This window comes from Papio anubis, chromosome 1 (assembly GCF_008728515.1).
Source record: "Papio anubis isolate 15944 chromosome 1, Panubis1.0, whole genome shotgun sequence".
NCBI classification, from domain to species: Eukaryota; Metazoa; Chordata; class Mammalia; order Primates; family Cercopithecidae; genus Papio; species Papio anubis.
In genome coordinates this window covers 121,493,903-121,510,911 of record NC_044976.1, presented here as the reverse complement: position 1 = coordinate 121,510,911, position 17,009 = coordinate 121,493,903, and the positions used below count along the sequence as shown (strand labels likewise).

General features: G+C 50.8%; 1 protein-coding gene across 1 annotated transcript; it reads right to left on the bottom strand.

Moving 5' to 3' along the window:
* Window positions 1-658: 658 nt before the first annotated feature.
* Window positions 659-17,009, bottom strand: ANXA9 (annexin A9). The gene is made up of 14 exons (XM_003892600.4): window positions 15,568-17,009; window positions 15,354-15,459; window positions 14,747-14,840; window positions 14,493-14,589; window positions 13,878-13,972; window positions 13,553-13,666; window positions 13,273-13,363; window positions 11,202-11,281; window positions 10,956-11,015; window positions 9,215-9,299; window positions 8,984-9,079; window positions 8,829-8,887; window positions 1,597-1,719; window positions 659-1,034 (listed from the first exon to the last, which is right to left on the bottom strand). Exons 3-14 carry the CDS (start codon window positions 14,819-14,821, stop codon window positions 972-974), a joined length of 1,038 nt encoding a protein of 345 aa, XP_003892649.1. The 5' UTR covers window positions 14,822-14,840; window positions 15,354-15,459; window positions 15,568-17,009; the 3' UTR covers window positions 659-971.

Genomic DNA, 17,009 nt, shown 5'->3' with positions numbered 1-17,009 from the left:
CCTCCTGAGCAGCTGGGACTACAGGCATGCCCCACTGTGCCCGGCTAATTTTTGTATTTTTAGTAGAGACAGGGTTTTGTTGTGTTGGTCAGGCTGGTCTTGAATTCCTGACCTCAGGTGATCCGCCTGCCTTGGCCTCCCAAAGTGCTGGGATTACATGCGTGAGCCACTGCGCCCAGCTACCTGTCATTTCTAATATAGCCGGCAGGGGGAACCAAAGCCTGACTGTTTTTGTTTCTGTTTTTGTTTTTGTTTTCTATGGGAAATAGTGCTCTCATGGGAGATGGGTTTCCAAATCTCTGGTTGGACACATGCATTTGAGGGTTGTACTCTCCACTAACCCAAGAATTCCCAGCTGGGAAGGGTAGTTTGACCCTCCGCTTGCTTCCCAGTTCGTACAGATGGTCCTTTGCTCCCCCTGACCATTTCTCACCTTGTTCTGGTGCCTGTGTCTCAATTATTTTGCCTGAAGTTTCCTGGAGAATGAGGGTGAGGGGAGACATAGAGAGGGTGGGAGTTGATTACTGTAGCTCTAAGGCAAAACAGGATTCCTGCTGAATAGCCAAGTGCACATCAAAGGCACCTCCAACTCCAACGCCTCTTCCAGGTCCATGTCCTGCTCCACCCAAACTTCAATCAGGGAACACAAACAACAGTGAAGTTTGCCAAAAGAATTCAAGTGTCAGTGAGATGTTCTGGCCAGGGTACAGGAGGGATGAGTGAGGCAGAAACTATCAAAGAAAACTCATTTCCCCACACCCAAGAAGGAGCTGGATGACCCAGGTACAGATATAATTTTGAGATGAGGAAAATTAAAGGATTTTAAAGAAACAGTTTCAACCTCAAGAAGCTACAGCATGTGGTGCTCAGTGAGGGGTTATCCTACTTGGAGGCCCAGCTGGTCTCCCACGTTCAGCCAAACACAGAAATCTCAGATCCTCGGATGTCATGTGGGGTGGGGCAGGGAAGTCTCACATGTCTTCAGCCCTGCACAAGGCCAGGAGGGCTGACTGGCAATCCCCTTTCACTGCATCCTGCAGACAAGGGAATTCAGTGTTAGAAAGATCCACCACTACTATGGCCCAAGTACTCTCTCCCGTCCTTTGGGTTGGTCCATCATAGTTCATCTGGAAGGGAAGGGTCCTTCCTGGAGCTCAGAGTCCTGCGCTGCATTTCTTTTCTTTTCTGGGTTTTCTTTTCTTTTTTTTTTTAAGACAGAGTCTCGCCCTGTCGCCCAGGGTGGAGTGCAGTGGCACGATCTCGGCTCACCGCAACCTCCACCTTTTGGGTTCAAGTGATTCTCCTGCCTCAGCCTCCTGAGTAGCTGGGATTACAGGTGTGCACCACTATGCCTGGCTAATTTTTGTATTTTTAGTAGAGACTGAGTTTCACCATGTTGGTCAGGCTGGTCTCGAACTCATGACCTCGTGATCCGCCCGCCTCAGCCTCCCAAAGTGCTGGGATTACAGGTGTGAGCCACGGCTGACTACTGGGTTTTCTATGGGGCAAGAATATACTCATCTCTGTGCAGGGAGTGAGGGTGGAGGTGAGGAGTGAAGGCCTGGGGCTCCAGGCTAAGAAGTAGCCAAGTTTCACCTGGAGAGAAGAGTAGAGGGACTTCCCAAATTTCTTCTTGAACTCAGCTCTGATACTCAGAAGGTCGGTCTCACATCGAGAGATAAGGATGCGAATCAGGACTTGGTAATTGGGCTCAGTTTCCTAGTAGGGGAAGAAACAGATGGGGGGTGGTTAGTGAGAGTCTCACTGAGAGTAGGGGTTGAATGGCGTGGAGGGTTATTGCAGAAAGTGGAGCCGAGGTGGGAGTCAAGGGATAAGAGTGTACATTATACATTATCTTGGGACAAAAGTTATCTTTGTCCATCCTCATGGAAGATGACACAGCAGGAAAGATCAGTCTCTATGGGGGGCAGTTTGAGTATTTATTTCCTTCTACATGTCTTTCCTGCCCCTACCATTAGCTTAGAGCTGTGTACCTCCAGAATTTGATGGTGAGCAGCTCCAAAGATAGGTATCTCAGGGAGGCTAGAAAAGATTTGGTGCATGTAAAGACTGCCAGCATGAAAACCAGGAAAACTGCTTTTAACTTTCAAGTTAGTGAATATCCAAGGAGGATATACTTGCCCTACCCCCAAACTGAGCTGATGGGGCTGTGATAGGGAACAAGGTTGTGTGACTTCTGGTTCTGATTCCAACCCAATAGGGCCATCTCACAGCCCCATCTCTGCATATTAGTGTCTCCAGTTGGACCCTTAGGGTGCAACGTTGCTATCTTCCTCCTGTACATGCAGCAGGCCTGTTTCTTGGCTAAAGAAAGTAATGAAAGGTTCAGTTTGGAAATAACAGGCCAGGCACAGTGGCTTACGCCTGTAATCCCAGCACTTTGGGAGGCCGAGGCGCGTGGATCATCTGAGGTCAGGAGTTCGAGACAAGCCTGACCAAGATGGTGAAACCCCGTCTCTACTAAAAATACAAAAATAAGCCGGAGCTGGGTATGGTGGTGGGCGTCTGTAATCCCAGCTACTTGGGAGGCTGAGGCAGGAGAATTGCTTGAACCCGGCCGGGCGCGGTGGCTCAAGCCTGTAATCCCAGCACTTTGGGAGGCCGAGACGGGCGGATCACGAGGTCAGGAGATCGAGACCATCCTGGCGAACACAGTGAAACCCCGTCTCTACTAAAAAATACAAAAAACTAGCCGGGCGAGGCGGCGGGCGCCTGTAGTCCCAGCTACTCGGGAGGCTGAGGCAGGAGAATGGCGTAAACCCAGGGGGCGGAGCTTGCAGTGAGCTGAGATCCGGCCACTGCACTCCAGCCCGGGCGACAGAGCCAGACTCCGTCTCAAAAAAAAAAAAAAAAAAAAAAAAAAGAATTGCTTGAACCCACAAGGCAGAGGTTGCAGTGAGCCAAGATCGTGCCATTGCACTCCAGCCTGGGCAAGAAGAGCAAAACTCTGTCTCAAAAAAACAAAAACAAAAACAAAAACAAAAAACAAAAAAAAAGAAAGAAAAGAGAAATAACAGGCCAGGTGTGGTGGCTCACACCTGTGATCCCAGAACTTTGGGAAGCCAAGGCAAGTAGATCATTTATGGTCAGGAGTTCGAGGCCAGCCTGACCAACATGGTCTCTACTAAAACTACAAAAATTAGCTGGGTGTGGTGGCACCTATAATCCCAGCTATTCAGGAGGGTGAGGTAGGAGAATCGCTTGAACCTGGGAGGCAGAGGTTGTAGTAGAGTAACCACCACTGCACTCCAGCCTGGGACAGAGCGAGACTCCGTCTCAAAACCAAAAAAAAAGAAATAACACAGGTACAAGTCACCAAAATCCTGAATTATAATTGATTATACTAAGTAATGTGTTGTTATGAGAGATTTCTAAATAAAAACTTTTAATTGTAAAATTCCTGTTTTTTTTCTGTGCACCAGTGTTGTCATCAATTCCTAATATCCTCATTTTCAGAGTTTCCTGAGTCACTTTACTCACAAGACTCTTCCCAGAACTGCCTACAACACATACTTTGGGCATCCTCACAGATCATAAACTCCTTTGACAAAACAAAAAAAAAAATGAAGTAAAACAGGATGCTCCAATTCATTTAGACTCATTACCTAATTGTCAGTGGACCTAATGTCTACTTCATTTTAACTTTCATGCATCATTAGTTTTGTATTGTCGTACAGATTGCCAATTGCTCCCCAGTATCCGTTCTTCTCTCCTTCCAACGCTTGTTACTCTAAAGTTACAGAACTGGGCAAGAGTCACTCATTAGCTGAATACTCTCATTGTTGTACAAGTATTCTTTTTTCTTGCTCTGTCGCCCAGAGTGGAATGCAGTGGCGTGATTTCAGCTCACTGCAACCTCCCCCTCCCGGGTTCAAGCGAGTCTCCTGCCTCAGCCTCCCGAGTAGCTGGGACTACAGCGTGTGCCAAACACCCAGCTAATTTTTTTATTTTTAGTACAGATGGGGTTTCACCATGTTGGCCAGGCTGATCTCAAACTCCTGACCTCAAGTGATCTGCCCACTTCAGCCTCCGAAAGTGCTGGGATTACAGGTGTGAGCCACTGCACCTGGACTTAAATATAATTTTTTTTTTAGATGGAGTCTCACTCTGTCACCCAGGCTGGGGTGCAGTGGTACAATCTCAGGTCACTGAAACCTCTGCCTCCCAGGTTCAAGCAATTCTCCTGTCTCAGCCTCCCAAGTAGCTGGGAATGCAGGTGCATGCCACCACACCTAGCTAATTTTTGTATATTTAGTAGAGACGGGGTTTTACCATGTTGGTCAGGCTGGTCTCGAACTCCTGACCTCAGGTGATTCACCTGCCTCGGCCTCCCAAAGTGCTGGGATTACAGGCATGAGCCACCTTGCCTGGCCTAATTATAATACTTAATCATATACCTGGCATTGCATATGGCCCCAGGATCTTCACTGGGAACATTAATTTTTACTACAGATTGGTCGAAATTTGTCCTGAATCAGTTGCTGATTTTCTGAAGGTCGTTTTTCTGATTATTCTTCACAATCTGTGTTTTCATATATCTACATATCTCTCATAAAAGAAAAATACAGTCTGGGCGCGGTGACTCACGCCTGTAATCCCAGCACTTTGGAATACTGAGGCTGGTGGATCACCTGAGGTCAGGAGTTTGAGACCAGCCTGGCCAACATGGTGAAACCCCGTCTCTACTAAAAATACAAAAATTAGCCAGGTGTGGTGGTGGGCGCCTGTAATCTCAGCTACTCGGCAGGCTGAGGCAGGAGAATTGCTGGAACCCAGGAGGCAGAGGTGGCAGTGAGCCGAGATCATGCCTTGCACTCCAGCCTGGGTGACTGAGCAAGGCTCCCTCTCAAAAAAGAAGAAAAAGAAAAAAAGTTCGCTACCAGCCTGGCTAACATGGTGAAACCCTGTTTCTACTAAAAATAAAAAAATCAGACAGATGTGGTGGCGGGCGACTATAGTCCCAGCTACTTGGGAGGCTGAGGCAGGAGGAGAATTGCTTGAACCCAGGAGGTGAAGATTGCAGTGAGCCGAGATCACCCCACTGCACTCCAGCCTGGTGACAGAGTGAGACTCCATCTCAAAGGAAAAAAAAAAAAAAGAAAAAGAAGAAGAAGGCCGGGCGAAGTGGCTTCATGCCTGTAATCTCAGCACTTTGGGAGGCTGAGGCGCGAGGATCACGAAGTGAGGAGTTAAGGACCATCCTGACCAACATGGTGAAACCCCGTCTCTACTAAAAACACAAAAATTAGCCAGGCGTGGTGGTGGGCACCTGTGGTCCCAGCTACTCGGGAGGCCGAGGCAGAAGAATCTCTTGAACTCAGGAGGCAGAGGTTGCGGTGACCCGAGATTGCACCACTGCACTCCAGCCTGGGTAACAGAGTGAGACTCGGTCTAAAAAAAAAAGAATAATACAGATGTATCATGATTTTTTCCTTTTTTATTTATTTTTTATTTGTTTATTTATTTATTTGAGACGGCGTCTCGCTCTGTTGCCCAGGCTGGAGTGCAATGGCGCTATCTGGGCTCACTGCAAGCTCCGCCCCCTGGGCTCAGGCCATTCTCCTGCCTCAGCCTCCGGAGTTGCTGGGACTACAGGCACCGGCCACCATGCCCGGCTAATTTTTTTGTATTTTTTAGTAGAGACGGGGTTTCACCTTGTTAGCCAGGATGGTCTCCATCTCCTGACCTCATGATCCGCTCGCCTCGGCCTCCCAAAGTGCTGGGATTACAGGTGTGAGCCATTGTGCCCGGCCTGTTTATTTTTTGGAGGCAGGTCTCACTTTTTTACCCAGACTGGAGAGCAGTGGGGTCATCTCGGCTCATGGCAACCTCTGCCTCCCAGGCTCAAGCGATTCTCTTGCCTCAGCCTCCCAAGCAGCTGAGATTACAGGCGCTCACCACTACCACCTGGCTAATTTTTATATTTTTAGTAGAGATGGGGTTTCACCACGTTGGCCAGGCTGGTCTTGAACTCCTGGCCTCAAATAATCCACCCGCCTCAGCCTACCAAAGTCCTGGGATTACAGGCATGCGCCACAGCGCCTGGCCCGGGTTTTTCCTTTTTAAAAACAAGTCAGAATTAGCCAGATGTGGTGGCACATGCCTGTAATCCCAGCTACTTAGGACACAGAGGCCGGAGAATCACTTGAACCCAGAAGGTGAAGGTTGCCTTGAGCCGAGATCACGCCACTGCACTCCAGCCTAGGCGACAAAGTCAGACTGTCTCCAAAAAAAAAGAAAAAAAAATCAGAAAAATGGGCCTATGTTATTTTCTGACTACTACTTCTTTTTTTTTTTTTTTTGAGACAGGATCTTGCTCTGTCACCCAGGCTGAAGTGTGGTGGAATAATCACAGCTCACTGTAACTTCTAATTCCTGGGCTCAAGCAATCCTCCCACCACATCCTCCTGAGTAGTTGGGACTAGAGGCAGATGCCACTATGCCTGGCTAATTTTATTTTTGTAGAGACTAGGTCTTGCTATGTCGCTAAGTTGGTCTTGAACTCCCAACCTCAAGCGATCCTCCCACCTTAGCCTCCCAAAGTGCTAGGATTAAAAGCGTGAGCCACCATGCTTGGCCCCGCCGACTACTACTTCTGAGATAAATCTTTCACCTACACTCAAGAGTGTGGGTCTTGTAATCCAAATACACTACAAAATCATCTACTGCTGGGATAGTTTGTATTTATGACAGGAATTTGGACAGATAACTACAACTCTTCAAATGAATCTTATAGGCTTTATTGGGCAAGTATAATAATCTACTGTCAAGATAGAAATCTCTGGATGATAGAACAATTGCTTATATTTACTAACTTTTGGGCAATCATCAACATGGCATGATGGCTTCTCAACCAGTCTACAGAAAGCTATTCCATCTGCCAAAATGATAACTACTTTTTTAGTCTCACTGTGTCACCCAGGCTGGAGTGCAGTGGCATGATCTCAGTTCACTGCAACCTCTGCCTCCCAGGTTCAAGCAATTCTCTTGCCTCAGTCTCCCAAGTAGCTGGGATTACAGGTGCCCGCCACCACGCCTGGCTAATTTTTGTATTTTTAGTAGAGACAGGGTTTCACCATGTTGGCCAGGCTGATCTCGAACTCTTGACGTTGTGATCCACCTGCCTTGGCCTCCCAAAGTGCTGGGATTACAGGTGTGAGCCACCGCACCTGGCAATGATAACTACTTTTATCTCTTCAATTTTTTTTTTTTTTTTTTTTTTTTGAGACAGAGTCTTGCTCTGTCACCCAGGCAGGAGTGCAGTGGCATGATCTCAGCGCACTGCAAGCTCTGCCTCCCGGATTCACACCATTCTTCTCCCTCAGCCTCCCGAGTAGCTGGGACTACAGGCGCCCACCACCATGCCCGGCTTATTTTTTTTATTTTTAGTAGAGATGGGGTTTCACCATGTTAGCCAGGATGGTCTCAATCTCCTGACCTCGTGATCCGCCCACCTCGGCCTCCCAAAATGCTGGGATTACGGGCATGAGCCACCGCGCCCAGCCTATCTCTTTGAATTTTATGTTTTCTCTAAGTGAATTTTTAAATTAATTAATTAATTAATATATTTATTTTAAGATGGAGTTTTGCTCTTGTTGCCCAGGCTGGAGTGCAGTGTCGCAATCTCGGCTTACTGTAAACTCTGCTTCCTGGGTTCAAGTGATTCTCCTGCCTCAGCCTCCTGAGTAGCTGGGATTACAGGCACACACTACCACGCCCAGGTAATTTTTGTATTTTTAGTAGAGACAAGGTTTCACCATGTTGGCCAGGCTGGTCTCAAACTGCTGACCTCAAGTGATCCATCCACTTTGGCCTCCCAAAGTGTTGGGATTATAGGCGTAAGCCACTGCGCCCTTCCTGAACTTTTTATTTATAGATTTTTGGGGACACTTCTACTAATAAGAGACCTAATTCAATCAACAGAATGACTGGATTCTATTGGTGGAACCACTCAAGGCACGGTCAGCAGTTTAAGTGTGGATAACATGGGCCAGGCACAGTGGCTCACGCTTGTAATCCTAGTACTTTGGGAGGCCAAGAAGGGTTGATGACCTGAGGTCATGAGTTCGAGACCAGCCTGGCCAACATGGTGAAACCCTGTCTCTACTGAAAATACAAAAATTAGCCAGGCGTGGTGGTGGGCACCTGTAATCCCAGTTACTTGGGAGGCTGAGTTTTTCCTTTTTAAAAACAATTCAGAATTAGCCAGATGTGGTGGCGCACGCCTGTAATCCCAGCTACTTAGGACACAGAGGCCGGAGATGTCTTACATCGTGAAGTATTGTGTAGGGAGACTATATGACTTACTAGCTATGTGACCTTGAGCAAGGTACTTAACTTCTCTGGGCTTCAGTTTTTTCATCTATAAGATATGGATGGATATGGTTGTGAGGATTAATCGAAATGTGTGTGCCCTGCTCAGGATAGGCCGTGGCACACAAACAGCACCCGCAAAATGCCAGCCCTTGTCATTTTTCTTGCTAGTGTTATCACCATCACTCTGGCGACAACTATGCCTGGACAAGGCACTATCTTACAGAGCAGATTCATATCTCTATTTGGCCACCTAGACATTAACAAGGCCAAAATGTTAGTTTCAGGGCCTCAATTAAGTTAGTTCTCACCGCAGCTCATTCTTCCACCCCTGTGTAAGCCCTGGTGTGTAAGCCCTGGTGCGTAAGCCCTGGGAAGGAGCGCAGCTTGAGGTTTAGATGGTGCATATAGGATGGTTACATTAGCCGCAAGCTGAGACTTCCTCTCTCCTCCCTGGTTTCTGTTCTGGGGAGGGAAAGGAGTGCCCCTCTCACCTGGAGGGCTTGGTGAAGTTTGTCAGCAAAGTACAGCGGTGTGTTCTTGATCACTGAAGCTGGAAACAAAGATGGAAGGATGGAGGTTCACAACTAGGGCCACAATCTCCCATCCCAAGAGAGACTTACTTCACAAATCCTGAGCAGGCGCCTACCTAGGCCGAGCAGAGCCGCCTGGGCATCTCCATGGAAACGGTTCTGGACAGCCTCCTCCAGCTCTTGCCCAGTGCTCCGCTGGTACTGATCAAACACTTGTGTGTGTGGGAGGCAGTTAGAAAGATGGATGGGGGATTAATTATCACTGGAAAGGATGGGCCCTCCCCACACCTTCCACAACCCAAACTCATCATTAGAGCAAGCTAGGGGACAAGAAGGCTTGTGTGTACCTCGGATGAGGTGTTCGGGATTTCGCTGGGTGAGGAGTGGGACCCATGTCTCCTCTGTGCTAGGTCCTTCTGCCCGCTGTAGTGCCTGAGAGGAATGAGTCAGGGAGGAGTGAATCGGGATCATTGGTGGGGCCTAGGGAGCCATGGGTATTATGTTCCAGAATCTATCATCATCATCATGGAAATGGGACTGAGGGTGGAAAAGGATTTTTTTTTTGAGATGGAGTCTCATTCTGTCACCCAGGCTGGAGTGCAATGGTATGATCCCAGCTCACCGCAACCTCTGCCTCCCAGGTTCAAGCGATTCTCCAGCCTCAGCCTCCCGAGTAGCTGGAATTATAGGCGCCCACCATCATTCCTGGCTAATTTTTGTATTTTTAGTAGAGATGGGGTATTGCCATGTTGGCTAGGCTGGTTTCGAACTCCTGACCTCAAGTGATCCTCCTGTCTCGGCCTCCCAAATTGTTGGGATTATAGGCGTGAGCCACCACAACCGGCCAGAAAAAGTTATTTTAGGCCAGGCGCGGTGGCTCAAGCCTGTAATCCCAGCACTTTGGGAGACCGAGACGGGCGGATCACGAGGTCAGGAGATCGAGACCATCCTGGCTAACACAGTGAAACCCCGTCTCTACAAAAAAATACAAAAAACTAGCCAGGTGAGGTGGCGGGCGTCTGTAGTCCCAGCTACTCGGGAGGCTGAGGCAGGAGAATGGCGTAAACCCGGGAGGCAGAGCTTGCAGTGAGCTGAGATCCGGCCACTGCACTCCAGCCTGGGCGACAGCACGAGACTCCGTCTCAAAAAAAAAAAAAAAAAAAAAAAAAAAAAACAAAAAAAAAAACTAGCCGGGCGAGGTGGTGGGCACCTGTAGTCCCAGCTACTCAGGAGGCTGAGGCAGGAGAATGGCATAAACCCGGGAGGCGGAGCTTGCAGTGAGCTGAGATCCGGCCACTGCACCCCAGCCTGGGCGACAGAGCAAGACTCCGTCTCAAAAAAAAAAAAAAATTTATTTTAACCCGTAAACTAGGGGTGTGTGTGTGTGTGAGAGAGAGAGAGAGACACAGAGAGAGATGGGGTCTCTCTCTGTCACCCAAGCTGGAGTGCAGTGGCATGACCAGGGCTCACCTCAGCCTCAACTTCCCAGGCTCAAGCGATCCTCCCACCTCAGCCTCCTAGCTAGCTGGAACTACAGGTGCAGCTAATTTTTAAAAATATCTTGTGGAGACAGAGTCTCACTATGTTGCCTAGGCTGGTCTTGGACTCCTGGGCTCAAATGATCCTCCTGTTCAGGCTCCCAAAGTGCTGGGATTACAGGTATAAGCCACCATGCTTGGCCTACTAGTTGTTTTTATTTATTTTATGTTTTTTAAGAAAGAAATAGGGCTAAGAGAGGGCTCTGCCCTTATAGCCTCATAGCTCTGTTCACTGATTTGGAAAAATCCTGGTACCCAAGGATTAAATAATCCCCAAAAGGTCTGAGGAGGCTTTGTGTCCCCAAATGCTCATGAGAGAAGAATCTGTCGGTTGATGAGTTCAGGAGTCAGAGGCTAGATGAGTGAAAAGGCTTCAGCTATGACGCTACCTGACACCTCCTGCCCCTACCACATAACTGAGAACTCCCTCTCCAAGGCAAGGATGGGTTTGCAGGACAAATGGACACGTAGGTCATCGGCTCTAAGATACGGTGGAGGAAGGCATCTTACGTGCAAGGCGGCTGTGTACACTCCTAAACCCCTTGCTCACCCGGACATCTTGTTCTGCCAGATTATAGTCAATGATTCCAGAGTAGCTGTCACGGCCCCCCTAGGAGGAGAAACTGTTCTTAGAGGGCTCTTCGAAGGGTACCTTTTTATCTCCAGTCCAACAAGCAAAGCCTGGTCTCCCCTAAAGTCCTCTCTTGTCCATTATAGGACAGCAATGCACCCTGCTCCAGCGTGTCACCTTGCCTGGTGAATGTGACTCCCTTCCTTGCAGGTCAGTCCTCCTCACCTTGACCAGGGCCAGGAGCAGGTCCTGCAAGATGCCATTGGTCTCAGACGTGATGTCATCCACAGCCTCCACCTGGAAATCTGGGGTGGGGTGAGGAGCTCTCTGAATCTTCCTGAGTTTCCCTAGTGTAGGTATCCCCAGGACCTGCCAAATGCCTGACCCGCTATGCCCTGCTAGCCTTGCTAGCCCCTGCTTGGAGTAGCTTGATGGCTGCTAGCTCCCAGGATGTAAGGCACAAGTACCATCACGGCCACTCTAAAAACATCTCTAAGTTGTGAGGCGTGCGGTGGCTTCATCACCAAGCACCAACCTGCTGGGTAGGATGCAATCATTATCAGAGTTGGGGCCAGGCAGTGAAGAAGAGCTAGGGAAACCTGTATTATAACACAAGATGGCTAGGACCTGGCACCCTTGTTGGAGGTAAGGAAAAATGATATGAGAGGTGGGCTATGAGGAAGGAAAAGAGCAGGAAAGGGAGAAATGGAAGGAGACGAGAGAAACGGATGCAAGAAGGAAAGAAGGTAGGAGAGGGATTTTTTTTTTTTTTTTTTTTTTGAGACGGAGTCTCGCTCTGTCACCCAGGCTGGAGTGCAGTGGCCGGATCTCAGCTCACTGCAAGCTCCGCCTCCCGGGTTTACGCCATTCTCCTGCCTCAGCCTCCCGAGTAGCTGGGACTACAGGCGCCCGCCACCTCGCCCGGCTAAGTTTTTTGTATTTTTAGTAGAGACGGGGTTTCACTGTGTTAGCCAGGATGGTCTCGATCTCCTGACCTCGTGATCCGCCCGTCTCGGCCTCCCAAAGTGCTGGGATTACAGGCTTGAGCCACCGCGCCCGGCCAGGAGAGGGATTAAGAACATAGGCCACAGCCGGGGCGGTGGCTCATGCCTGTAATCCCAGCACTTTCAGAGGCTGAGGCAGGAGATGGCTTAAGTCCAGAAGTTCGAGACCAGCCTTGACAACACAACGAAACCCCATCTATACAAAAAATACAAAAATTAGCTGGGCATGGTGGTGGCACACCTGTAGTCCCAGCTACTTAGGAGGCTGAGGTGGAAGGATTGATTGAGCCCAGGAAGGTCAAGGCTGCAGTGAGCCATGATCACATCACTGTACAGCCTAGGCTATAGGGCAAGACCTTGTCTCAAAAGAAGAACAAAGGCCGAGATTAGACATCAAAGGAAAATTGGGGAAAGCAAGAAAAAGCGGTGGGAGTAGGGGAAGGGGTGGTAAGATGAGGATGGGAAAAAGCCACAAATTAGTGGGTGAGACATTTGTAGCCAAGCAAGGCCAGCCATCAGGGGCATGAAAGGTGACACCCATGACTCAGAGGGCAGGTTCCCACCTTTCCCTCAGGCTGCAGCACGGCTGGGTTCAGCTTGGAATGTGGTGTGATGGCAGGGACCGGCAAGGGGCTGGGAAGGTGACACGAGTACCTTTGGGACTGTCACTTTGGAATCTGCCTTGGAGCTCCAGATTAAGATGGTTAATCATTGCTTCTCTCTCTTTCTGTGTGTGTGTGTGTGTGTGAAAGAGAGAGAGAGAGAGAGAGAAAGAGAGAGAGAGACAGACAGAGAGAGAGATATGCTCTCACTCCTGTCACCCAGGCTGGCATGCAGTGCCAGTAGCATGATCTCAGCTCACTGCAGCCTCAACTTTCCAAGCTCGGGTGATCCTCCCACCTCAACCTCCTGAGTAGCTGGGACCACAGGTGTGCACCACCGTGACCAGCTAGTTTTTTTGAATTTTTAGCACGGATGGGTTTTCCTATGTTGCCTGTGACTGGTCTTGAACTCCTGGGCTCAAGCGACAAACCCACCTCCGCTGCCCAAAGTGTTGGGATGATAGGCATGAATCGCCACGCCTGGCCTGCTTCTCTTTTTTTAATGATCACATCTGGCTCTCTCCCCTGCGGAGACTGAGGCACTGGTGGGGGAAAGAGGAAAGACCCCAAGGGAATAGAACTTAGGCAGCCAGGTTGCCAGATAGCTCACCTATGGGGAGTACAGGAGAGGAGCGGACTGTCCTACAGCCCCTTCTCCGGCACCTGGGACCCCTCCCTCCATATTCTTACCGTGTTTGTAGACTGCCAGGCACTCCTGCAGCCGGGGTGGGGTTCGAGTGGCAAGAATTTCAATGGCCACATCCACCGCAGAATCTGAGGCCTACAAGAAATTGGGAGTCTACTCTCAGACTGGCCATGTCATTAGGATGGCAGACAGTGGCAGACATCGGCTGCTTCTCCTTCTAAGGAACAATATGGGACGACGAGAGGGGGACTCTCATCTTGCAAAAGCAAGGCTGACAGCCTTCTCCCTTCCCCAGAGACCCCAGCAAGTCTGCCCTCCTGCTACCTTCAGAGCTGTCCTCAATTCCTGGGCGTCAAACCGGGCTGCGGGCTGCAGCAGAGCCATCACGATCCTCTCCAGGTTGCCGGAAAGGGCTGCCCGTAGGGACTTCAGCAGGTCCTACAAGAAATGGTCCCCACAGCAGAGGCACGGGGGTGAGGGGAAGGGCTCCAGAAGCATGGGGAGGTTTGGGAAGATTTGGCTGGTTTTCATCTCAGGCCCTGTTTAGCCAGGAAGCAGGGGCTGGCCTCAGTGGCTGTTGCTGTCTCTCGAGTCCTCCAGGGGGCTGCTCACCCCAGTCCACTGCTGTGGGAGGTCAGCATGGCCTTACCTGTTGGGTGCGCTCCTGGAAGGCACGTGAGATGAGCTGCCTTTGCTCTCTGCTCCGGTTGGTCAGCACATCCACAATGGCACTGCGGTCCACGCCTGAACCGAGATGAGGGCTGTGCTGTGAGCAGGGTCTTTACATAGTGGGATGCCCCTACTCCAGGAGAGGGCTAGGAAGGAAAGGAGCAGGGGCTGTATCACCCCCACTTCCATTTTATCTCAAAAGAAGTTGCAAATAAATTGTCAAAACAGCATGCAAATCCGACCCAGACCAAGGCAAAGGTGGCCTGGTGTGGTGGTAAAAAAAATAGGATTTGCAGGGATCGGCTGACCTAGATGAGAATACCACCTCTGTCATTATGAGCTGAGTGACTTTGGGCAAGCCTCTTAATCTCCCTGAGCCCCAGTTTCCTCATCTGGAAAATGGAAATAATAAGCCTTGCCTCACAGGGGTGTTGTGAGAACGGGTTTGACACACCTACTGTGGTGCCTGACATACAAGAATGAAGGCGTTCCACAAACGTTTCTTCAACATCACTAGTTCCTCCTTCCTGGCTCCTCCTTGGTCTACAGATTGACTCTAAAAGGCAGCCTCAAGTGCGGGGGGAAAGGGGCTCACCTTGGCCAGTAATGGCCCTCAGTAGCCTCTGCGCATCCTTGTCCACGCTGAAGTTCAGGAAGGTCCTGAGGGTGCCCAGGGTCCCCCACGCTGCAGTCTGTGGGAGCACGAGGTGGTCGGCAAGAGCCACGGCCAGGCTGCCTACCCCACCTCAGCATAACCTCAGGGCCTGTCCTCCACTTTCCTGCCTCCCATCCTCTCACAGCCCGAGCTGAGATATTAAAAGTGATCTCTGAAATCCCAACAGCCCCTACCTTGCTGGCCAGGCCCAGGTGGCTGAGGATCTCCTGGGTGAGGGACGGTCCCATCTTCCCACCACTCGCAGACATGGTGCTACTGCTGGCTGCCCTGGGGAAGGAAACAGGAGCCCACAGAGCTGAATTTCCTGGCCCTCCAGGGACTCCTTATGACCCCCCAAGACCCTGGAGCCTGGGTTCCAGTCGCCTGTTCCTATCCTTGCTGCAGAAAAAAAGATCAACCTGCTTAGGGTTGGAGCCAGAACTGGAGCTGAAATGGTGAGGTAAGAGGGGAGCCCCCACCTTCCCCACCTCTCCCCACTCCTTTAGGAAGTGGGGATTGATGCGGGATGCTCCTGGACCAGGCGCCAACCCTCCCTGATGCCAGGGTCAGCCCCGAGGCTCCTCAGGCCTTGGTCCGGGGTAGATGCCCCCCTTCTGAGGTCTATGGCCCTCCTTCCGGGGCCTGGCTGGGGTCTCCTGGGGCAGTGCAGGGGAGCTGAGGTGAGGTGGCAGGATTAAGCACGCAGAGTGGGAGACAACTCCAAACAGCATCTCCCCCACCTGCAGCCCCAACTGACAAGCAACCCTCAATCCCTCAACTCCCGCCTATACAGCTGCCTACCTGCTCGGCTGCCTCTCACCCTAGGAGCCACAGGTGGGAATCTCTAGGTCAGCAGGTGCAATCTCTTAGCTGATGTGAGCAAGGGTTCTCGCAAGTACATGGATGCCTGAACAGGAGAGGAGGCACTCTCATGTTGGAAAAGGAAAACTCATTTCTCCCTCCCCCAAGCAATCAACAAGTTCTCCCGGCATGGGGCCGAAGGCCCAGTACTTACTCAGAGGTGCAGAGGCGGGGTGGGTGTCGTCCTTGTGGCCTGGTAGCTCGCCTGTGTGAGCACCGGCTCTGGTGTGGCCTGGTAGAGGAAAGGGGGCGGGGATGCAGCCTAGGCTGAACAGCCAGTCAGATGACCTCTCTTAGGGACCAACCCAGCAGTTGTCTGACTCTGGCCCCTCCCAGACTTGGGAGAGGACCGGGCTGTACAGAGTCCCACATGCAGACACCTTCCTGCCCAGCATCTCTTCTACCAGGAACTGGGCCTCAACCCATGTGAGTGAACTCCACTCAGCCTCTCAGCGGCCCAGCCTCAAACACAGGAGGCTTTATGCACTGCCTCCCCTGTGGGTCCAGGTGGGACCACAGAGGCCTAGTCTCAAAGTCCAGCTTCTGACCTGGCTCTGCCTCTGGCTCCAGCTCCCTGGGGGGCAGGTCAGACAGGCTGCAGGCTGATTTCAAGGCTGATAGGGAAAAACCTGTTGGGGCACATACCAGCAGGGCACCCCAGCCTGCACCCCAGAGGGGGTCCCAGCCCAGAAACTCCCTTGACTGCTGCTTTATTAGAGCCAGCTGGCCTAGGTGGAGAGTGCCCAGGGACTGTTTATATCTGTGGAGAAGGAAGGGCACAAGTATTTGGGGGTGGAAGCTGATGAAGAGTCAAGAGAGAAAAATGCAAAGGGTGTTACCTTCAGAGGGAAGCTCTATGCTCCCAAAAGGCAACAGAGAGATCGGGGAGGCTCCCTCGCCTGGTTTCTTAGACTTCTTCTGTTGCCTTTTGGCAGCCTGGGCCCCGTGGCTGTTTTAGCTGCAGGTGATGCAACCCAGCAGCTGGGCTTGAGGCTGTCCCTGCACAGAGCAGCAGGAGCAGCCCTGCGGAGCCCCCGCCCCGCCCCACCATCTAGCAGCTGCTCCAGCCTCACAGCTGGGTCCCTCGAGTCTAAATACAGCCTCTTTCCTGCCTCCCCAGAGAGCCTGGGTAGAGGCAGGGCACTGAAGCTAGAGCCCTGCCTCCACTCCTCTGCCTCTCTCCCAACCCAGGAAGGCCTTCACTGGGATTCCTACATCCCCGAAGGAGGGACCTGCAGTGGCTCCACCACCCTGACGAGATCAGGCTGGAGGACACAGCATGAAGGGATATTTCTGTGGTGGTAATCACTGCTCCTCACTTTTCTCTCCTGTTAAAGTGGAAAACATGCACCTGTGTCAGAACTGGAGAATGAGGGTTCAATACCCGGCTCTGCCACCTATGTTCTGTGAGCTTCGCTAGTCCTTTCAGCTCTCTAAATGGGAGGATTGCGAGAGACGGAGGCTGTGGGACATGCTGGGGCCTCCGAGAACAGCTTTCCTGGGATAATTACATGACGTAATGTGTCCACTAAAGAACTTAAACATGTAACCAAACACCACCTCGTCCCCAAAAACTATTGAACTAATAAAAGTAAA